The sequence below is a fragment of the Pecten maximus genome, chromosome 16 (genome assembly GCF_902652985.1).
Source record: "Pecten maximus chromosome 16, xPecMax1.1, whole genome shotgun sequence".
NCBI lineage: Eukaryota > Metazoa > Mollusca > Bivalvia > Pectinida > Pectinidae > Pecten > Pecten maximus.
The window spans coordinates 10854672-10880914 of record NC_047030.1 but is presented as its reverse complement, the minus strand read 5'-3'; the positions used below and the strand labels follow the sequence as shown (position 1 = coordinate 10880914).

The 26243-nt window shown below is 32.2% G+C and overlaps 1 protein-coding gene across 1 annotated transcript in view; it reads left to right on the top strand.

Annotated features, from left to right (window-relative positions):
- The first annotated feature begins 2092 nt into the window (after nucleotides 1-2092).
- The window catches only part of LOC117344638, a 33446-nt gene continuing 9295 nt past the window's right edge, over nucleotides 2093-26243 (top strand). The window contains exons 1-3 of the mRNA XM_033907465.1: nucleotides 2093-2169; nucleotides 17754-18029; nucleotides 25625-25792. Of these exons, the coding sequence (XP_033763356.1) occupies nucleotides 17767-18029; nucleotides 25625-25792 (431 nt within the window). The 5' untranslated portion in view covers nucleotides 2093-2169; nucleotides 17754-17766. The remainder of the gene's footprint in view (nucleotides 2170-17753; nucleotides 18030-25624; nucleotides 25793-26243) is intronic.

Below are 26243 nucleotides of genomic sequence, written 5' to 3'. Positions count from 1 at the left end.
CTGACTATAGACGAGGAAGCAGCCTAACAACGATGATGGAAAACCTGCAAGAGACCCTCGTTTAGCTCTATTTTTAGAATTAGTGGCCATACCTGTAGCTGCCATCCTGTATTCTACAAGTTTGAGAACTCGTGCTAAAAACATTTAGCGGATTCATACAGTTTTCAAACAAAATTTGTTTCATACCCCGATGAAACTAAAAAAAAAAAAATGAAAATGGAAAGTAATTGTCTTCGCTTGTTACGTCATATTTAGCTCGGACCATGTGTCAGCACATTGTTTATGAAATTAACGTTGGTGTGTAATTTAACGGGGTTTGCACAGGGGCTTGTCGCGGATTTCCAACTCATAATAAATATGATATCTATCATACATATACACAGTGTTTGGATTGGAAATTCGCGCCAAGTCCCTGTGGTTATTGCACTGTGTTGATAGTGACAACGTTTTCCATGTTCCTTATTCTACTGTCATTAATAAGGTATTATTACAATTAAATGAATTTATTTTACAACAAGCGCGAAACAATGTACACCACCTTATAATAATCACTTTTATTGGCCCCCGGATGAAAGCGCGCGAATAGTCCTACTGTAGGAGGAATCCGGAATACCAAGATCAATCGACAATATACATGTACGCGAGTTAAGTCAATATTAAGTTAGTGAATGCTGTGTTTCAAACTGATAACTTCCCGTGCGTGTTATAGAAATCTTCTCATTTTTCACGGAGATCGATATCGTAGTATTCTATAGAAATGTTTCCAATAACCACGATTTAACAATATCTGAGATGATTTTAACTTCACATAAAGCTTTGTTTTAACGAGTTCACTCCATCAGTCTTAAATCTACAGCATGATCCTGCATGACTTTGCTGTACTAATTGCTTTATGTCAAGAATAGTGATAGAAAATTTAAACTAAAGCGGGAATAATGATGAAAATACTCCCTAAAGGATAATACAAAACACACAAACGAAAAGTTCCTCCAACTAACTATGGAAATAGATAAATGTATGGGACGAATAATGAAAACTCATCCTTTATCTAGTTCGTCCTTCTAGCCTTAGAAATAATTTACCCTGTCGATTCACTCGGGTTTCCACTTAACTCCCCCGTAAGTCCATTGTTGGTGCTGTGTTTTCCATCCGATGTGGCAATGAAAAGGTATTATCTAAAACAAGTTTAACGTGATGCATACAACAGAATTAATTGCCCTATATAATCTTTTATAACTGATTGTGTTAGAGGCGGTGCAACATTCGTAAATCAATATCGGCACTTTTCAAACAAGTCATCTACCAGACTGATGCGAGTGAACGTCAGAGAAAACTAGTTTTCCGAAGTTAGGTTATGTTATACAACACAGAAACATAGATGTGAGAGATTTGGACGTGCTGCATGATGACCGTATCGGTAAAAAACATCACTTCCAAACACGCAATTTTTAAAACTGCTTAGAGAAGTGATACAGTAATATTGTATAAGAGTTGTGGGACGTTTGTATATATATCTCGAACTTATCACCCAGTTCGACACACCAGGCCGAGGCATATACTGGATACGCCAGAAGATGCCACACAGACCATGGCTTTTACGAGATAAACACTGATTTCAGTTACGATAAGGATGTTTGGATGCATGTTCAGTATTACGGGCATACGCGAGTGTATTCACAAGTTACCTTGGCTGAATGAAAGAAGAAAAAAGTGTTTGTTTTTGTGGATGTTGTGCCTTTAGACTGCTTATAACACTGTAAAATCTCGCCTAATGTACCTCCCACCCTCTGATCACAATGATACCGACGACAGATACAGCGACACTCTGTTAGTTCATTAAATTCCTATGGTAATGATATCAATTAATCACATTTGAGGGACAATTCATTAATGCTGAGGTACAAACGAAACATCTGTACAGCGATACATACCACGATATGGTATATAAATCAGGTAGCGAGAAAACCATGTTTTTGTGTTCGGTGTCTTTGTACATAACCTTTGGTAGTCGTCTACTGCGGTAGAGTGATGTTATAAACAGAGGATAATGGTATGAAGAAACTACATGTGTATTGGATTACGTCATAGTGAATGACATCCTGTTGTTGTTCATGAAGTTAATGGAGATACTACGCTTCTGTTTGACGATTTGAAGCCCAACAGTCAAAGGTAAGTACATAATTGACTAAATATGCATGTGTGATCATTTCATTATCATCAGTTGTGCTTCATGAAGTTTATGGAGATATTACGTTTCTGTATTGCGATTTGAAGCCCAACAGCCAAAAGTACGTGTGATCATTTCAATATCACCAGTTGGAATTCATGAAGTTTATAGAGATACTAAATTTCTGTTTGACGATTTTAAGTCCATCAGACAACAGTAAGTACTGTAAATATACACGTGTGATCATTTTAATGCCGAGTTTTCTGAGATACACACACGCCTTAGCTAGACAGGTGCCAACATGAGGCATACCACTCCTTGGGATCCGTTACCCGTTTAAGAGTTCCTTTTTTCACCCACCAGTTTTGTTGTAAAGCTTATGTTTTCCTATTAAAGTGGTCGCGGACTTTAATGAAACAAATGTAGTTTTGTTTATAGGCCTACACGCAGTTTTATCTCTGGTTTGATGTTTGTTATCTATTTAATTCTTGGCTGACTAACTTTCTCCTTTTCGGACTATCTGTGGTGCTCGATCGCAGGTTTGTTGTTGAGGTGTTGTCTTTCTGTGAATTCATTTACTTTTCCAGAACACCGATTTATTTATGAAGGCACTGCCTCTCGGTTAATTCCGTCACCTTTCCAGAATATCCGTATTTCCCCCGATTATTCTGTTTAATTACCGTTGTTCGGTTAATTTCGTTACTTTTTCCAGAACATCCCCCGTTTACCCGAGATTGTTATTGTCTTTGATTAATTTCATGACTTTTCCCGTGTGTTTACCTGGAGCTGTTGATGTGATTGTTGTTGTCTTTGACACCAGTGGTATTCCTCGGTTTTGTTGTTTTGGTTGTCTTCCTATTGTTTCGCTTGGTTACCTGTCACCGGCTTTGTCCTTTGGATTCATGTTTCGTTTCTATTACTTTGCTTGCGCTTTGTGTTTTTATCTTCCTGTATATGCTTTGATCAATTTGTTGACGCCAGAGGTGGTTTTTCTGTTTTTCTAAATATTGAAGCGAAATCATCTTCGCTATTGTGTAAATCAAAAGTAACGTCATTGCATTGCTATGAATACCTTCTGCGATGATCTAAAGAGTACTTATTTAGGGACACTTTCAGTACAAAAATGAGTCTTCAGCAAAGATTCTAGAGCTTGAACAACTTTGTACATTTCTTTAAATATCGGAAAACAGAAAATAATAAAAAGAGATTTAAGCTATAACTATATAGAAAGAAACTGTCAATGCATTGACGGCTTCCCAACGAACAGTAAGAACAAATCAAACTTAGTTTGGAGTTAACTTGTATAACTAGAAAGAGGAAGGAATTCGCAGCGATTCAAAATAAAAAAACTAATTTTGTTTAGTCAACCTATTGGGATCATTTGGTTTATTTTGATTAACGTCCTATTAACAGCCGGGTCATTGAAACACGTGTCAGTTTTGGAGGTGGATGAAAGCCTGAGTACCAGGAGAAAAACCACAGGCTAACAGTTTGTAAAATTACAATGTGATGTATATTTCGCAATAAGTAGTTTTGATAATATCACATGTCAATTCGTGATGTAGAATGCCCGAATATTTTCCTGTTCTAAATGTCAAGCTACTTCAAACCATTTTGTTATTCGATTTAAATGATGAAGGTAAATGATTAAGCGACATTATAGAGATTTCCTGTAGATATTAACACATGCTTTTACAATGTTACGTTATACCATCAACTGCTCCATGACAAGTTAACATTACACGAAAACATCAAAACTAAATTTATTCAATTAAGATCGTAAACGATTGTCTATCATTACCTATTATGTCATGAAAACAAAATTTGTTTTTGATTAGGTTAGCTCCTATGGATAAATCTTCTGTATGTATTGTTTTTTCAACAAAATGCATACATAAGCTAGTTCTGATAGTTGTAAATCAACAGTAGCGATGCTAGTTTGTTTTTTGGGTGAATTGTCACGTATACATACATGATAATATCAGCCGAGTGTAGTAGCTTGTGACTACCTAACTAACCCACATACGAGAGTCTTGCAACACTGTTTCTTACCCAAAGACACAACCACGGCAGCACATGCTAGGGTAGTCAGTGATTTTAACTTCCCTAATATGGGCAGGTATCACGTGACCTGGGGTTACCAGTCGCTGCTGGTGAAAAAAGATAGCGAATCAACTATGACATGTACACTTCCTATTCAGGGAAGATGAGTATGGTAACAATGAGTAAAGGGAAATTACTTAGTGTGATAGTGAAGTGATCATTACAGATAAATGGCTGCTATCTTTACTTTGCTAGGGAAAAACAAAGCATCTTTGATATACAATGTACAAGTCTCACGTAACGTTTTACCATTATGGACACCGTTTTGTTATTTATTCCCGTTTAGTGATACCACATAAAAGTTTGAATAGATGATATCGTTAGAAGATTAAGTTATAGAAGATATCATTAGAAGATTAAGTTATGGGTGATATCATTAGAAGATTAAGTTATAGATGGTATCATTAGAAGATTAAGTTATGGGTGATATCATTAGAAGATTAAGTTATAGATGGTATCATTAGAAGATTAAGTTATGGGTGATATCATTAGAAGATTAAGTTATAGGTGATATCATTATAAGATTAAGTTATAGGTGATATCATTAGAAGATTAAGTTATAGGTGATATCATCAGAAGATTAAGTTATAGGTGATATCAATTAGAAGATTAAGTTATAGGTGATATCATTAGAATATTAAGTTATAGGTGATATCAGAAGAAGATTAAGTTAGAGGTGATATCAGAAGAAGATTAAGTTAGAGGTGGTATCAGAAGAAGATTAAGTTATAGGTGATATCATTAGAAGATTAAGTTATAGATGATATCATTAGAAGATTAAGTTATAGATGATATCATTAGAAGATTAAGTTATAGATGATATCATTAGAAGATTGAGTTATAGGTGATATCATTAGAAGATTAAGTTATAGGTGATATCATTAGAAGATTAAGTTATAGGTGATATCATTAGAAGATTAAGTTATAGGTAATATCATTAGAAGATTAAGTTATAGGTGATATCATTAGAAGATTAAGTTATAGGTGATATCATTAGAAGATTAAGTTATAGATGATATCAATTAGAAGATTAAGTTATAGGTGATATCATTAGAAGATTAAGTTATGGGTGATATCATTAGAAGATTAAGTTATAGGTGATATCATTAGAAGATAAAGTTATAGGTGATATCATTAGAAGATTAAGTTATAGATGATATCATTAGAAGATTAAGTTATAGGTGATATCATTAGAAGATTAAGTTTTAGGTGATATCATTAGAAGATTAAGTTATGGGTGATATCAATTAGAAGATTAAGTTATAGATGATATCATGAGAAGATTAAGTTATACGTGATATCATTAGAAGATTAAGTTATAGATGATATCATTAGAAGATTAAGTTATAGGTGATATCATTAGAAGATTAAGGTATAGGTGATATCTTTAGAAGATTAAGTTATAGGTGATATCATTAGAAGATTAAGTTATAGGTAATATCATTAGAAGATTAAGTTATAGATGATATCATTAGAAGATTAAGTTATAGATGATATCGTTAGAAGATTAAGTTATAGGTGATATCATTAGAAGATTAAGTTATAGATGATATCATTAGAAGATTAAGTTATAGGTGATATCATTAGAAGATTAAGTTATAGGTGATATCATTAGAATATTAACATATAGATGATATCATTAGAAGATTAAGTTATAGGTGATATCAATAGAAGATTAACATATAGATGATATCATTAGAAGATTAAGTTATAGATGATATCATTAGAAGATTAAGTTATAAGTGATATCATTAGAAGATTAAGTTATAGATGATATCATTAGAAGATTAAGTTATGGGTGATATCATTAGAAGAGTAACATATAGATGATATCATTAGAAGATTAAGTTATAGGTGATATCATTAGAAGATTAAGTTATAGGTAATATCATTAGAAGATTAAGTTATGGGTGATATCATTAGAAGATTAAGTTATAGATGATATCATTAGAAGATTAAGTTATAGAGGATATCATTGGAAGATTAAGTTATAGATGATATCAATTAGAAGATTAAGTTATAGGTGATATCATTAGAAGATTAAGTTATGGGTGATATCATTAGAAGATTAAGTTATAGGTGATATCATTAGAAGATTAAGTTATAGGTGATATCATTAGAAGATTAAGTTATAGGTGATATCATTAGAAGATTAAGTTATAGATGATATCATTAGAAGATTAAGTTATAGGTGATATCATTAGAAGATTAAGTTTTAGGTGATATCATTAGAAGATTAAGTTATAGGTGATATCATTAGAAGATTAAGTTATAGATGATATCAATTAGAAGATTAAGTTATAGATGATATCATTAGAAGATTAAGTTATAGATGATATCGTTAGAAGATTAAGTTATAGGTGATATCATTAGAAGATTAAGTTATAGGTGATATCATTAGAAGATTAAGTTATAGGTGATATCATTAGAAGATTAAGTTATAGATGATATCATTAGAAGATTAAGTTATAGGTGATATCATTAGAAGATTAAGTTATGGTTGATATCATTAGAAGATGAAGTTATACGTGATATCATTAGAAGATTAAGTTATAGGTGATATCAATAGAAGATTAAGTTATAGATGATATCATTAGAAGATGAAGTTATACGTGATATCATTAGAAGATTAAGTTATAGGTGATGCCATTAGAAGATTAAGTTATAGGTGATATCATTAGAAGATTAAGTTATAGGTGATATCATTAGAAGATTAAGTTATAGGTGATATCATTAGAAGATTAAGTTATAGGTGATATCATTAGAAGATTAAGTTACAGGTGATACCATTAGAAGATTAAGTTATAGGTGATATCATTAGAAGATTAAGTTATAGGTGATATCATTAGAAGATTAAGTTATAGGTGATATCATTAGAAGATTAAGTTATGGGTGATATTATTAGAAGATTAAGTTATAAATGATATCATAGGGAAGATTAAGTTATACGTGATATCATTAGAAGATTAAGTTATAGGTGATATCATTAGAAGATTAAGTTATTTGTGATATCATTAGAAAATTAAGTTATAGGTGATATCATTAGAAGATTAAGTTATAGGTGATATCATTAGAAGATTAAGTTATAGGTGATATCATTAGAAGATTAAGTTATAGGTGATATCATTAGAAGATTAAGTTATAGATAATATCATTAGAAGATTAAGTTATAGGTGATATCATTAGATGATTAAGTTATAGGTGATTTCATTAGAAGATTAAGTTATAGGTGATATCATTAGATGATTAAGTTATAGGCGATATCATTAGAAGATTAAGTTATAGGTGATATCATTAGAAGATTAAGTTATAGGTGATATCATTAGAAGATTAAGTTATAGGTGATATCATTAGAAGATTAAGTTATAGATGATATCATTAGAAGATTAAGTTATGGGTGATATCATTAGAAGATTAAGTTATAGATGATATCATTAGAAGATTAAGTTATGGGTGATATCATTAGAAGATTAAGTTATAGGTGATATCATTAGAAGAGTAAGTTATGGGTGATATCATTAGAAGATTAAGTTATGGGTGATATCATTAGAAGAGTAAGTTATGGGTGATATCATTAGAAGATTAAGTTATAGGTGATATCATTAGAAGATTAAGTTATAGGTGATATCATTAGAAGATTAAGTTATGGGTGATATTATTAGAAGATTAAGTTATAAATGATATCATAGGGAAGATTAAGTTATACGTGATATCATTAGAAGATTAAGTTATAGGTGATATCATTAGAAGATTAAGTTATTTGTGATATCATTAGAAAATTAAGTTATAGGTGATATCATTAGAAGATTAAGTTATAGGTGATATCATTAGAAGATTAAGTTATAGAGGATATCATTAGAAGATTAAGTTATAGAGGATATCATTAGAAGATTAAGTTATAGAGGATATCATTAGATTAAGTTATGGGTGATATCATTAGAAGATTAAGTAATGGGTGATATCATTAGAAGATTAAGTTATAGGTGATATCATTAGAAGATTAAGTTATAGGTGATATCATTAGAAGATTAAGTTATAGATAATATCATTAGAAGATTAAGTTATAGGTGATATCATTAGATGATTAAGTTATAGGTGATATCATTAGAAGATTAAGTTATAGGTGATATCATTAGATGATTAAGTTATAGGTGATATCATTAGAAGATTAAGTTATAGGTGATATCATTAGAAGATTAAGTTATAGGTGATATCATTAGAAGATTAAGTTATAGGTGATATCATTAGAAGATTAAGTTATAGATGATATCATTAGAAGATTAAGTTATGGGTGATATCATTAGAAGATTAAGTTATAGATGATATCATTAGAAGATTAAGTTATGGGTGATATCATTAGAAGATTAAGTTATAGGTGATATCATTAGAAGAGTAAGTTATGGGTGATATCATTAGAAGATTAAGTTATGGGTGATATCATTAGAAGAGTAAGTTATGGGTGATATCATTAGAAGATTAAGTTATGGGTGATATCATTAGAAGATGAAGTTATGGGTGATATCATTAGAAGATTAAGTTATGGGTGATATCATTCGAAGATTAAGTTATAGGTGATATCATTAGAAGATTAAGTTATAGGTGATATCATTAGAAGATTAAGTTATAGGTGATATCATTAGAAGATTAAGTTATAGGTGATATCATTAGAAGAGTAAGTTATGGGTGATATCATTATAAGATTAAGTTATAGGTGATATCATTAGAAGATTAAGTTATAGGTGATATCATTAGAAGATTAAGTTATAGGTGATATCATTAGAAGATTAAGTTATAGGTGGTATCATTAGAAGAGTAAGTTATGGGTGTTATCATTAGAAGATTAAGTTATAGATGATATCATTAGAAGATTACGTAATAGGTGATATCATTAGAAGATTAAGTTATAGGTGCTATCATTAGAAGATTAAGTTATAGGTGATATCATTAGAAGATTAAGTTATGGGTGATATCATTAGAAGATTAAGTTATAGATGATATCATTAGAAGATTACGTAATAGGTGATATCATTAGAAGATTAAGTTATGGGTGATATCATTAGGAGATTAAGTTATAGGTGATATCATTAGAAGATTAAGTTATAGGTGATATCATTAGAAGATTAAGTTATAGATGATATCATTAGAAGATTAAGTTATAGGTGATATCATTAGAAGATTAAGTTATAGGTGATATCATTAGAAGATTAAGTTATAGGTGATATCATTAGAAGATTAAGTTATGGGTGATATCATTAGAAGATTAAGTTATGGGTGATATCATTAGAAGATTAAGTTATAGGTGATATCATTAGAAGATTAAGTTATAGGTGATATCATTAGAAGATTAAGTTATGGGTGATATCATTAGAAGATTAAGTTATGGGTGATATCATTAGAAGATTAAGTTATAGGTGATATCATTAGAAGATTAAGTTATAGATGATATCATTAGAAGATTAGTTATGGGTGATATCATTAGAAGATTAAGTTATAGGTGATATCATTAGAAGATTAAGTTATGGGTGATATCATTAGTAAGTTATAGGTGATATCATTAGAAGATTAAGTTATAGGTGATATCATTAGAAGATTAAGTTATACGTGATATCATTAGAAGATTAAGTTATAGATGATATCATTAGAAGATTAAGTTATAGGTGATATCATTAGAAGATTAAGTTATAGGTGATATCATTAGAAGATTAAGTTATAGATGATATCATTAGAAGATTAAGTGATAGGTGATATCATTAGAAGATTAAGTTATAGGTGATATCATTAGAAGATTAAGTTATAGGTGATATCATTAGAAGATTAAGTTATAGATGATATCATTAGAAGATTATGTTATAGGTGATATCATTAGAAGATTAAGTTATAGGTGATATCATTAGAAGATTAAGTTATAGGTGATATCATTAGAAGATTAAGTTATAGAGGATATCATTAGAAGATTAAGTTATAGAGGATATCATTAGAAGATTAAGTTATAGAGGATATCATTAGATTAAGTTATGGGTGATATCATTAGAAGATTAAGTAATGGGTGATATCATTAGAAGATTAAGTTATAGGTGATATCATTAGAAGATTAAGTTATAGGTGATATCATTAGAAGATTAAGTTATAGATAATATCATTAGAAGATTAAGTTATAGATAATATCATTAGAAGATGAAGTTATGGGTGATATCATTAGAAGATTAAGTTATGGGTGATATCATTCGAAGATTAAGTTATAGGTGATATCATTAGAAGATTAAGTTATAGGTGATATCATTAGAAGATTAAGTTATAGGTGATATCATTAGAAGATTAAGTTATAGGTGATATCATTAGAAGAGTAAGTTATGGGTGATATCATTAGAAGATTAAGTTATAGGTGATATCATTAGAAGATTAAGTTATAGGTGATATCATTAGAAGATTAAGTTATAGGTGATATCATTAGAAGATTAAGTTATAGGTGGTATCATTAGAAGAGTAAGTTATGGGTGTTATCATTAGAAGATTAAGTTATAGATGATATCATTAGAAGATTACGTAATAGGTGATATCATTAGAAGATTAAGTTATAGGTGCTATCATTAGAAGATTAAGTTATAGGTGATATCATTAGAAGATTAAGTTATGGGTGATATCATTAGAAGATTAAGTTATAGATGATATCATTAGAAGATTACGTAATAGGTGATATCATTAGAAGATTAAGTTATGGGTGATATCATTAGGAGATTAAGTTATAGGTGATATCATTAGAAGATTAAGTTATAGGTGATATCATTAGAAGATTAAGTTATAGATGATATCATTAGAAGATTAAGTTATAGGTGATATCATTAGAAGATTAAGTTATAGGTGATATCATTAGAAGATTAAGTTATAGATGATATCATTAGAAGATTAAGTTATGGGTGATATCATTAGAAGATTAAGTTATGGGTGATATCATTAGAAGATTAAGTTATAGGTGATATCATTAGAAGATTAAGTTATAGGTGATATCATTAGAAGATTAAGTTATGGGTGATATCATTAGAAGATTAAGTTATGGGTGATATCATTAGAAGATTAAGTTATAGGTGATATCATTAGAAGATTAAGTTATAGATGATATCATTAGAAGATTAGTTATGGGTGATATCATTAGAAGATTAAGTTATAGGTGATATCATTAGAAGATTAAGTTATGGGTGATATCATTAGTAAGTTATAGGTGATATCATTAGAAGATTAAGTTATAGGTGATATCATTAGAAGATTAAGTTATAGGTGATATCATTAGAAGATTAAGTTATAGATGATATCATTAGAAGATTAAGTTATAGGTGATATCATTAGAAGATTAAGTTATAGGTGATATCATTAGAAGATTAAGTTATAGATGATATCATTAGAAGATTAAGTGATAGGTGATATCATTAGAAGATTAAGTTATAGGTGATATCATTAGAAGATTAAGTTATAGGTGATATCATTAGAAGATTAAGTTATAGATGATATCATTAGAAGATTATGTTATAGGTGATATCATTAGAAGATTAAGTTATAGGTGATATCATTAGAAGATTAAGTTATAGGTGATATCATTAGAAGATTAAGGTATAGGTGATATCATTAGAAGATTAAGTTATAGATGATATCATTAGAAGATTACGTTATGATGATATCATTAGAAGATTAAGTTATGGGTGATATCATTAGAAGATTACGTTATAGGTGATATCATGAGAAGATTAGGTTATAGGTGATATCATTAGAAGATTAAGTTATAGGTGATATCATTAGAAGATTAAGTTATAGGTGATATCATTAGAAGATTAAGTTATAGGTGATATCATTAGAAGATTAAGTTATTGGTGATATCATTAGATGATTAAGTTATAGGTGATATCATTATAAGATTAAGTTATAGATGATATCAATTAGAAGATTAAGTTATAGGTGATATCATTATAAGATTAAGTTATAGGTGATATTATTAGAAGATTAAGTTATAGGTGATATTATTAGAAGATTAAGTTATAGGTGATATCATTAGAAGATTAAGTTATGGGTGATATCATTAGAAGATTACGTTATGGGTGATATCATTATAAGATTAAGTTATAGGTGATATTATTAGAAGATTAAGTTATAGGTGATATCATTATAAGATTAAGTTATAGGTGATATTATTAGAAGATTAAGTTATAGGTGATATTATTATAAGATTAAGTTATAGGTGATATCATTAGATGATTAAGTTATGGGTGATATCATTAGAAGATTAAGTTATGGGTGATATCATTAGAAGATTTAGTTATAGATGATATCAATGAGTTGATTAAGCTATACAATTGTGTTTAGGTGATATCATCTATTTAAACTTCTGAGTGATGTCACTTAAATGACCAGTGCTGGTACTTAAGCGTCTAAGTGATATGACCTATTCAGGCTTCAAATGTTATCGACTAAGTGACACCACTTAGTCGATTAAGGGACATCAATTAGTCACCATTCGAATAAGTGATAACACAAAGGGCGGATAAATACAATGGAGCAAAACAGCGCCTTATATAACATGGCCAGCGAGATACTTCCTTATTGCATTTTATCACTTTGTACAAAATATCAGGGTCGATTTTAAAGAGCCATAGTCTTCATGGTAGACTTGGACGATGGTTTGTCATTGTGAGGAAATATTATAGATAATCTGCATTTGATATTTTTGAAGAATCGGCATATAACAAGAATGTAATAAGAGACTAGGTATTGTCCAGAATCCTTTGCAAAGCTAACAATACTGATATAATCCGAGTAATTTTGTATCGAGATTTCTGATTGGTCAGCTGAATACCATGATCTGTGTTTTCATCGTGTTTGGCTGTAAAACTGTTATCTTTCACAAGTGAAAATACCAGCAATGTGGATTATAACTAATCATTAAAATATTTATTTCATGTTTCAAAGGAAAATGTAATAAAAATATATATTACCGGACAAAATGTATACTTATCATAATTTACGGTTTGAGCGTCCGCCTTTCGGCCTTTCGTTGGACGAGTGAAAACAAAGAACTTCTGTAGAGAGGACTACTAACTTCGCTTTGTGTTACAACTACTGTCTCCCGTACAGTTTCATGGTACCAGATGTTACACTTTCCCGGGGCTCACAACAGTTATATCGATTTAAACTAACCATGTTTTGATAAACGATCTTTGATGTCAACCCATAAAACAACAATATCGATAAAAACAATGAAAATCATTTCTGTAATTCAATGTGGCTATTCTTTTTATAATTTAAATTCATTTCAGGTCTAAACTAGCATTGTGACACAACGTATAAGGCGCTTTCATCTTTTGCTTGTTGGTGTTTTCTTCGTGTGTCTGGCGTAAGTTGACATACAAATCAGAGAATTACTATCAACAACTATCCTACTTGTTCTTTTCACCAACCATAACTACATTTTGTAGTTTGGATTTCTTATTTCAGATACAACTTATCACTTTGTTTATTTGCCAATTCTTACCATTTTAATTTTGTAAAATGGCAGTTCTTTTATTTTATCATGTAAAACAAATTTTATCTTTTGATGTTTCACCAGTTATCCTTAAACTTTTTGCACCATGCCATCTTGTGCTCTATCACAAGATCCTTTGAAATAATGTTCATGTATGTGTACTGGAATAATTAATAGGACTTAAATTTAGATTCTGTTTCAGCTGGCGTACCTCTGTAAGTGTCTGTTAGTGGGATATATATATATATATAACCATTAGCTGGTAAACATGGTGATGTGTTTTATAGATATCAACATGCGTGCTGCTGGGCCCGAGTTCCACTGATGTGAGATTTTTTCCGGGTCGTATCTTTCTACTGGTGTGGTGTATGTACAGTATCCTTTCGTATATTGAGACGGTATGGGTTTTCCATCACCATGTTATTAGGCCTGTTGTAATAACAACATTTCAAATATTTTGACGTAAAACATGAAACAGGTGATTCCCTCTGTGTTCGTGTAGATCAGTTAATCTCTTATCAACAACAAAACGTCTGAAATCCGCATAGAAAAAAATAAGTTAAGGAATTACATTAGGTTCAATGATGAAATCAAATCACTGTTTGAAATGGTTATTCCACCAGGTGAATAAATATAACGGATTCTAAATCATACGGATAACTCGTCATAACCTTGTCGCACTGGAGTAGTGATGATTTAGCGTGTCTACTTCGTTTGTTTACTGAGAACATATGATTCAAAATTCGTTATATATACTTATATACGAAAATACGAAAAAATGGCTTTGAACAGTTGATATTCATAATTTGAATTAGTAACAAAATAACACATTGATGAATTTTGATGATACCGGAAAGAATTGATGAAATTAACTCATTGTAGAGAGAATGCTATGGTTGTGTTTATAAATATTAGACAATAAGATTTCTCATTGGTGTCTCATTTATGCCTCAGAAATTCAAACTTACTTAGATATTTACATAACCAACCTAAAGAAAACATTCCAGAATATTGTTTTGTCGGATTTGATTTTGTGTATAACGTGACTTTGACAGACACGTGTGTTTTGATATAAACTAGGCTTTCTCTATCTCGCAGAAGAAAATTATGCGTTATTCTTACAAAAGTGTAATTGTATAGGAGAAACTGTAAAGTAAAGTGATTATTATAATCCAGGAAGGAGGTTGCGTGAGGTTGAAATGACACGGACAGACAGAATCGAGATCAATCCTATACAATCTAGGTAATGCGTCACAGGACAGAGAATGACAGTAGTAAGCACAGAGTCGACGGTGACATTTCATCATCAGTCACGTGACCAGGCAATTACCAAATAATTATCTATACTTATAAAACATATAAACTGCTAAAATGGACAGTGATTAATGTAGGTCACAGACAGTTACATTTGGTGCCAGCTACGACTATTGTTAGCTTGACGATGGATTAGAGCCATGTTTACTTCGAAGAAATTCATAAAAACAAAAACGGTTAGAATTCTGACATATTGGTATATATGGCTGCAAAATCTTCATATGAAAATTCATCACACTTGACTATTCGTTTGGTTGTTATACCGGTTGAGAAGAAAATGTTAAGAGTGGCTGTTGTTGGCATTCAACTGACAACACTTTAAGGTTTATTTTACACTAGCCTACCTTCGCGTGAGTAAACCTTTCCTGTGTTCATTTTGTGACGGGATACCATGATCTCACAGGCCAGTCCATAATTAGAAGCCAAAATGATCGTCTCGGCGTTAACCAGTTTATAAACAACCTTTTTAGAAGGCGAAAGAACAATGATATATCAGCAACGACAGCCAAATAGAACATAATTATTCACCGTTACGGACTGGATATACTGGCTAATCATTGCGGAATGGAAAAGTGTTTCGTTAGGGATAACCAGCATGTTTGCTCACAATCTATGGAGCAGAACGCGTATGAAACGTTAGGATTTTCCATTGATGTTTCTCGAAGGTGGGTAAATGTTGTTACTGATCTCCATACAGATTAGTTATTTCCGGTTATTTTGCTTTTTAGTATCTCCTCTGTTGTTTTGCTGAATCTTCTGAATGATGTCGCCTCTTTACCTATTCGTGCGTTGTCTCATACTTTGGCGTCTCCCTCAGCTTTTTAATCACTTGTTGATGTCACCTCGTTAACTGTTCGCGCTTTGTCTCATACTTTGGCGTCTCCTCGGTTCCACTTTGACTGACGTATTGCTGTCTTCTCAGTTCTTGCAGTAATGTTGTTTAGGAAGTTATTGTTTGATTTATGATATTTATAACGACTTCAATTTGAGAGTAAAATGGCATGGAATACAGCTTTTTTAATGCCGTGGTGTAGGATGTTATTGTTTTGATTTGAGGTATTTATATCAACTTTAATTATAGGTGATTTTGTAATTATAAGGTTGTTGTGTTTTCTATACAAACAATGTTTTACTTTAGAAAATTTATATTTTGACTAACCCCACAATGGTTAACTCTATAAAACTTAAATTAAGGAAATTGGGTCAGGCGTTGTAAGCATTAAATACACGAACTCCCAATTATTGGCCCTCACTGTTTTCTGAACAGCAGATTCAGTCTGCTTACCTCATGTGGCAAGTGAATGCTATATACCTATTGGGTTTGCACGTCAAAACACATTTGTTTCACACTCGTAGTTTGTACTGAAACTGAAGACGTTTGCTGTGTAAACCATAGCTTGATTGGATATAAGCCAACACAGCTTGCCAGATACCAATCTTTCTATGCCCCGTTTGACAAGTTTATTTCAATTTAAGTATTGCGAATATAGACGTCTCTGTTTGCTCTGAAAGGATCTGTTTAAGTGAAACTATATTCAGATTTACTGGTGAAGTTTATTTGCAGTTACCTTTTGCTATTCATTGTACCACTTACCGTCATATCCCTCACTCAATTCTTCTTTTTAGCCGATATGTGGCCATTTTGAGTTGTGACGATTGTTATCGATATTTCTGTAGAAGATCTTCATAGATCTTTCTCAAATTTCATAGGTAGGTTCCTCCTGGCCCCTAGTTGTGCATGACCAATTCTGAGACTGATCGGGAAACAAAAGTGGCCATTAGATAGTTTTAAGTTTTGACAGTTGAAGTTTGGTATCGCTATTTCTCTTAAAGTTCCTCTTGTATTAATTGCAGTTTGTTATTATTAATTCTCAGAGTGTGAAGGATATCGATTTCAGTTAAGTAGAAAAGAGGAAGATGAGAAAGTAGTGAAAAGACAAGTCTTACATAGATCCAATAAAGATCATTTAATTATATAGGCCAATATCCCTATGCTATCTCTTGACCTTTTGCTATGGTAACTCTGTTGATATCCATCCTTATAATAGGATATTAAACAAGTTAACAAGTATTTCCGTTTTTTATACAGTTTCTGCGAATGCTTTTAATACATGTGTCTTAATTTTCTGCAGTGGCAATTTATTACTCTATTGAGTTGGAATGGTTAAATATACTCAATGCCGTATGTTATGGTACTTGATTAACAGCTATTAACTGGATAAACGTGACATTGACCTCAACATAAGGTCATTAGGCCTAGCTATCTCAATCCCAGATGGACACCGTCTGATTGTCCGGCACCTGATACAACAGCTATTATTTGTCAGGCACTGTATCACGTGCATTTTATATGTAATCATGTATTGTAGTTAGATGCATTGTTCTCCGTAAGTGAGTGTCCGTCTGTTTATTCACAATCTTTTATACAACGCCTTGTAGCTCATGGACGATGCAGATTATGTACTTCGTATAATTTGATTTGATGAAATTAGATTGTGTACTCTGTGTTTAAATATTGACGTTTCAGTACATGTAAATGACTGATAATCAATAAGCGACCTTCGCGCTAGCGGTCACTCTCAGAAAACCTAGCGCTTTTTACACAAAAGATTATCAATATTATACGAATTGTCGCAATAATTTATAATCTTTCTTATTGGGCAGGTAGTCTGACAGTATGGCAGGCAATGGTGCTGGAATGAGCTTTGGAACAACAGACTTCCGGGAGAATTACAGACTGACAGACATGGATGACTCGCAGCGAAATCCGTCGTCGGACCGGAACGGTGTACATTGTCCGAATCAGAGTTCCGGTTCGAACAGGAAATATTCAGTGTACAGAAAATCACCATTGGACGTGGTCTTGACGGAGTTTTCCGACTCCACCACACTTCATGGTCTTCGCTACATCGCCATGAGTGACGCGTTCTTCCTCAGACGGTATGTATGCTCTCTTAACATTAAATCCCATGCTAATTATATTAGTATATATATATATTAGTTTATATTTGACAATGGCGATAATTTTTATTATAAAAATGCTATAGGGAAGATTTTTCATTCTCTTTTGGATAAAAATCTAATAAAACATGATAATGTATGACAATTTCAATGAGTAAAAGAAATATTGCATTAGTAACTGAAGTGAATAGAGATTTGCAAAAGCGCAAAATTACCGTATTGAGGGGATATCGAACTATATGTATTATATAAATATATTGTAAAATTGTAGGATTGATTAAAGCGAATTGAAGTAAAAGTACATGAACATCTCGACATGTGAACAAAAATATGGCTTTGCTTCAAAATAAAATAAAAACGAGATCAAAATTATAACAAAAGAAATATTACCACAAAGATTCCTGGAAGATTACAGACTTCTCGTTTATCATTTGTTTGGTACATCTGAGTTGTCCATTTTAGTTACCCGGCTGATGTAGACGAGTTTGTACTTATCTGTCCATGGGTATAATCATACATTTTTAATCCATATTGCCAACAATCTTTTGGTTATTTAAAGAAAACACAGCATCTATTCATGTATGAAATTGAATGACTTTGCAAGGTTTGATAACCCGTTCTTACGGTCTTACATCGTACACCTCCGTAACCAAACTTCACTGATAGCGAACTTTAATTAATATGTGCTGCCATTAACATTTGCTGAAACATTAATACTTCGGCTTGTATATAGGACCCTTATGCTATTGACTCAAAGTTCATTCACGTAGGGTGGATGCTATTCTTCAGTGGAACCAAAAAATCATTTCGCCAGTGGACTTTGGATAACAAACTACTACAAAAAGGTGACAGTATTACAGAACCAGGCCCCTCTATAATTTGAACATCGAGTATTCCAGTGGCTTTATTACGATGGTTGGCATGGGATGGACTTCAGCTATCACTAAATAGAACGATGAAGTTTTGAGAAGATATTAAAAAATAATGAAAATAGGGAATGACACGACAATTAGTTTCCTAATTCATGGGACTCGCGTGTACATAATTTGATTATAAAGAATGGTTTAATACACATTTATTGCCTAAAAACCGGTTCAATGGAAATTGAGAAATACTAAGGAAAAGTTGGCAAAGGAGGGATCCATGACGGCATCCAGAACATACGAGCTTACGACTATCGACTAAGTTAGATATAGGAAAAGAGAAAAAAGATGTTTATTATGTAACTTAATATGTAGGTAACTTTTTTTAGAAATCGGAAACGGCCGGCATTCTAGGCTGAATGTACCCCTTGAAAATAGAATATTTAGATATTGTATATCATAAGAAGTTAATAACGTTATAAGTTATTTTCACTGAAACTAACGTTATCCTCTCATACTTGATGCTAATATGTTAGTTAATAGCAACATTTTACAGCAGGCATTCCCCAATATATTTGAAAAACATACTTATGTTGCTTTTTGCAAGCTCCACAAGCTGAAATATGGGACGTGACGGTTTTCTTTCTTCGACAACAACATAAATGTTTTGAAAGCACGATCACCGTTGATAAGTAAAACAGATAATGCTGTCTTTTGTTTATTTGCTTATTTATCGCCCTTGTGCAATTTTGAGTCGGGACCCTCTTGTAGTAGTTGATGACTACCTTACAGAACAACATACGGAAGCGCCGTCGCCATCCAGAGCAATCAGTGTAAAGTGTTTTTTTCGTAAGGACACGACCACAAGCTCAGACCGGTCCGTTTCTCAGCTTTCCGAGAGGCGCAAACCGACTGGGTTAGGGAGCATGGAACCAAGCAACTTGGAACTGCACACGATGTTACTTGGCCGGCGCTCTAAGTGACTGAGATGTCGCAGCCCCTAGTCTCTTATTAGTGACAATTTAATGCTGAAAAAGCGTTCGTTCTTCTTGGACTTCTCAGTGATGCAGGGGATCAAAAGTGTGTGAATCCAGAAATGAAGGCTGATAATGATAACTTTAAGAGAAATATGTGTATTTTATCACAAGTATCATATTTGCTTATAATAAATCCAATATGTACACGTTGATGGAGGATGATGGGTGGTGATTCACATTCGTGTACCTGATATCCTATTCCCGGTAGAATAAGGTAATTGCACAAATCTTGTCGAGTTCTCGTAGACTGATTTCCCTATAGACATATTGTAGTTACCAATTTTGTACGATCCTTGGTAAATAGATATATTGACATAGCCTGAGACATTACTCACGATTCGTGCAATTGAAAATCCTGATGAAGGCTGAGCTCAATACTATCAAATGGCTAAACAAAGGAATAAAAACGAAGTAATATTGATTGACTTACCTAACAATGGCTTTGGTCAATAATGTTATGAAATCCATTAACAGTCCTAGCCGTACCTGTATCACGAAATCGTCAGTATATCCCTGTCATGATATTTGTAAGGATTGTCCATACCTTATATAAATGGATATGTTTGATGTTCTCCATAGTGAATGATATCTGTTGAGTAATTTTCATTGTCAAGTCAATAGTCAAAAAAACTATATTCAATTGCTGACACTTCCGTCCTTATCGGTTGGAAAGACATGAACAACAATTACCGATTACATTTAAATAACAAAAAAGACAACATGCTGTTTGTGATTTGGAAATGCGATGATGTTCGAAAAACAAACAAATAATAGAAAATACCGACACGTAAAGGAGATATTATCACTCAAAATCGATGGACACTTGGCAAATTGATTTACACATATAATTAAAACAGTACCAGGAGAAGCTCACGCGTTCCAGTAGGGAAAGCGCCTTCGTTTTTTTCTCTATGACATACGCCATATACCGTGTTAAAACCAGGCCAAAAACTGTCACAGCTATAATATGTCTTACGGAAGCATCGGAGGAAAACTCAAAAAGGTAAACACACCAATAGATCGCGTGACATTTCCCTCCATTTCGATCTCTTTAGCAGTAGGAAAGGTCAAAAGGTTGAAAATCTATCTCATTCTGTAGAAATTTTCCGAAACAAAAGGTTTCTTTGACTCAACCTACTTATTTACGACCGATACCACGCAGACAGCTTTAAATGCTTTCTCGTAAAGATAAAACTGATTGCTTCTCAAGTTCTGCTCGACAGGTGTTATTATTAAGTCAGATAAAAAAAGAGCATTAAGTACGAAATAGTTTACAACCAAGTGCAGTGACTCATCTTCTAGTCACACTTACATACTTTTACAATGAAAGCAAATAGTTCACACTATTACATACTTTTACAATGAAAGCAAATAGTTCACACTATTACACACTTTTACCATTAAAGCAAACAGTTCACACTATTATACAAACCTTTACAATGAAACCAAATAGTTCACACTATTACATACTTTTACCATGAAAGCAAATAGTTCACACTATTACATACTTTTACCATGAAAGCAAATAGTTCACACTATTATATAATTTACACTGAAATCAAATAATTCACACTATCACATACCCTTACCATGAAAGCAAATAGTTCACCCTATTACATACTTTTACAATGAAAGCAAACAGTTCACATTATTACATAATTTACACTATTACATACTTTTACCATTAAAGCAAATAGTTCACACTATTACATACTTTTACCATTAAAGCAAACAGTTCACACTATTATACAAACCTTTACAATGAAATCAAATAGTTCACCCTATTACATACTTTTACAATGAAAGCAAACAGTTCACATTATTACATAATTTACACTATTACATACTCTTACCATGAAAGCAAATAGTTCACACTATTACATACTTTTACCATGAAAGCAAATAGTTCACACTATCACATAATTTTACAATCAACGCAAAAGAGTTCAAATTCTTACAAATTTTAAAATCAAAACAGAACTGATCACACTATTACGTGTTTTTACGATCAATGCTAAACAGTTAAATAAGTACTAAGTTGTTTTACATATTGAAAATTTCCTTTATTTATTTCAATATCGTATTTTATCTTAGTTTAAGAGACAATTATGACTAATTTTAGAGTAAATTTCCTAAAATGACAATAATAATTAATGAAGTAAAGAGGATGTCAAGAAAATTGTAATTAAATATGAGAAATTCCATATTAAAGAATACAGCCGGTGCAGACTGATATAGTTACTGCAAGTGATCTTTTGATGAGACCTGTTTTTTTTATAACCAAATAGCAATGATGATTACTATACAGCATGTTTTAGTAGGGTAGATAGGATACCACTCTATACAAATTCAAACTATACAACATGTTTTAATAGGGTAGATAGGATACCACTCTATATAAATTCAAACTATACAGCATGTTTTAATAGGGTAGATAGGATACCACTCTATACAAATACAAAAACCATTGTGGTTTAATGTGATCAAAATATCCTTCCTCACTGGACATTTAACGATTGGGGCTAAGATTCAGTTTTCTATAACGTTAAATAGAAGTTTGACGGCCTGTGGATTACAGGAGTGTGTCCGCATTAAGAACCACTCAAGTTTAAGATAGTGTCTGGCAACTGTTCAGCAGATCAGAGCATTCTCCAGTAGCTACTACATAATGTACAGGTTTGTGGGGTTGTTTGTTTTTATAAATGAACTCAATGTGTGATGGCCATGTGCAGTGATGATTAAACAAACTGTTACGACATTGTATGTGTTTGATTTGAGCAGTAAGTCTACATCAAATTACGATGTTTGCATATCGTTTTATCTTTGAGGAACATACATGTGTTAATTGAAAATCATCACAAAATTATCTCTGCTTTAGATATTTTTGATGATGATAGTATGTGGACTTCATATGTACGAAACGTTGGCTATGTATCTCACAATGCAACACGCACGTTTGTATACAAGATCAAAATTATGAATTCATAGCGAATAGTTCATTGTATTTTCAGGTAAGGCAAGGCGAACTGTTTATTGTTCAGGTGCATCGAGAATAATGCGCACATCCTCATACCGACGCACTCGGACCTCTTCGAATGTCACTCCCGCCACGTGACCTCGGATGTGACGATGAAGCTTCCGTTTCGTAACTAGGGAACTATTTTTCAAAACAACATTACGTTTTCTGCAATGAGTGGTAATACTGACAGGAAATTATTTCTCATACATGTCAATCTTAATGCTGCTAACTGTGTTTTTGCTTTTAAATTCATTATGACGGTTTAGAAAAATAAATGGTTTTCCAGGGAACAAAATGTATACTTTTTTGACATATACCTGACGTCCTCATTCCTTCTAACATAGAAACTTTAAGTTTTCTTACTGAAGTGACATAAACAATAAATCAACTTTTATTCTGACTCGGCTACAATCAGTGTGACTAATAGAGGTTTACCCAACAGATAATGACTGGCTGTAATTGAAGGTAGCTGGAGACAACACGACATGGGATCTGGCTATGACCGATAAATCCAGCACATTATGGTGTAACTACGAGCTTCTGGAATACAATTCAGTAGCTATATATCCATGATTCACATAACAGAGTAACAAGTTTAAAGCGGTGATTCAGCCTCTGGTAGCCATTATCAGAATGTCTAGTCACACCAATCCTACGCTCATGTTTAATTTGTATTGCCGTATAGCCAATCACGTTTGTGGGTATAGTATTTTTACTATTTCGCGGGCCATTGACGTGGTCGCGAAAATGTGATCCGCGAAATAATAAGACGTTATATTACATCGTCATTAGCACTCCCGATCAAGGTTGTGTCCTTGAGCAATAACCTTTACCTTGATTGCTCTGGATTGCATACAACGGGCCTCCTGTATGTTGTTCTGTGAGGCAGTCACCAGCTGTTACAACGAGATCCCGCCTCAAAATAACCCTGGTTGTTCACGGGGTTATAAACACAGCAAACCAAACAACCAACAAACAAACCCTTCAATTCAATGTTATTTTGACAATTATTTGTACAGAACAGATTAAATGCTAAAAATGACAGTTGATAAAATTATTTAAATTGTACATGTTTAAAATATATCATGGTCATACATACTTGTGTTTATAGGTGCAATTAGTGATTAAACGCGCTGAACCATCCTGGTGTTTGAATGCTCAGCATGGCATAGGAAAAATATATGGAAAACATTAAGAACAAGCAAGTGTCTGCAGAGAAAAGAATAGAGAAACCCAAACAAGGCGTTGTTAATGAAAATCGTGAATTTTTATCCTGCGAAAACAACCGGATATTCTTTTGTGATTTTGCCCTGTTTAGTTGAAATTGATGTTTCGCCATGAACAGCGTTATATCATAATGCATGACTTGCATTAGGATGTCATGTGTTCACATATAGGGATTATAGACCGTACGTTTGTCATTGAGAACAACTAAATGAATTCGACATATACATATAATAATGAGAGCAGTTTCCCGAGAGACTCACATGGATGAAAAGAATCACTTTTTGTAACATTTTATATAATAATAATAGTTAATGAATTTACACAAAGACCCGTAACGTGTAGGATTTACTTATTTCTGTGAATTATAAACCCATAATTCATATGGAAATTTTGATTCAGAGAAATTAAATTCGTGATTAGTATCTAGTTTCAGATTACAGATACATGTATACCATACACAGTTTGATCCATAAGCACGATTCGACGGATGGTCTTTATACGGACTGAGTTTGTTTTGATTTCCATTGTTTTCTTCCGTGATGAAGTTTTCTTCATTGTTTTGTATCCATTGGATTAAGTAATAAATGTGTATTTGAAGGTGCTATTCACTTGTCTTTGCACAGTGATAAGATATTTGGTAAATTTAGGCCACAAAGTCTGTATGTTAATTTTATTTTCTCAAACTGACATAGGTTCGTAACGTTTTGGAGGTGGATACATGTACATGTGTATGGTATGACAATAACAGAGAATAGCAATATTCAAACCAAACCGTAATTTGAACTAAAAGTCATCAAAACGAGGGCAGTATACGAATAAAATATAGATTTTCATTTAAAACATCCAAGAATAAGACCAGGTGCCATTGAAGAGAAAGCGTCTTCATCGACGACACCCGCCATACAAATCTAGGTCAAATCAGGGTAAAGACAAAACCTGACACAATCTGACAAAGAGACCACTAGGCATATCATCAAACATCACATACATTATTGTGTAACGTTGGGTTGTGCTCCAATGGTATTGGTCACGAGTATAATTATTTATTTAAATTATTATGAATGAGTATGCTTAATTAGAAATTTATATATTCCAAATTATTATTGTACATACCCAAATCTGACAAAAATGAAAGGTTTAGTTTCTCTATGTAATGTTCGTGTGCTCTCAAATGTTAGAAAGTTTGTTGAAAGACTTGAAAAAAATTAATAGATTGTAAGATATTTGATGTGTCAGCCATGTATAAAATTTGCTGTTTATGTTTGACCTCTTGTAATACACAATGACTTTATATATAATGTGTGTGTCTGAGTTATCAATAAAAATCTGAATCTGGAAAATCTTATACATTGTACTATAGAGGAGGTCATTATGTTTAACTTTTTGTTACAAGTTTTTATCGTACTTCATTATTTCTAATCCTTCTAGGTTGGTTTGGTTTCTGCTTGTCCTGGTGTGTTCTGGTGTGATGACTTTCCAGATAGTCGACAGAATTATGTATTACTATGAAAACCCGGTCAATGTCAACGTCAAGGTCAACTACAACCAGTCGCTGTATTTCCCTGCGGTCACTCTGTGTAACCAAAACACATTCAGGTAAAGTCAGATTCATGGTCAAAGACAACCAGTCATTGCACTTACCTACTGTAACCCTATGCTACCAAAATACATTAAGGTAAAGTCAGGTTCTAGTCAGCTACAAGCAGTGTAGTCAGGTAAGGTCAGGTTCAAACTAAAACAAAAAACAAAAAAGACAAGCAGTCGCTTTACTTCCACTCGGTGTAAATAAAATAGATTTCAGGTAAGGCCAGGTTCAAGGCCAAATACGACTAGTCCCTTTTGTCAGCCTTTGTAGCAAAACACCTTCATATGCAAGGTATAACAAATAAAGCTAAATTGTAGAGATACTACTAGTTCACTATATACTTCAAATGTCCAGAATATTTATAAATATTTTTACCGACAATACCATAGCCATCTTACCTCGTCATTAGAATTGATATATCAAATGCTTTTATAGTAGTAAATAGTATTTATCAACAAAATT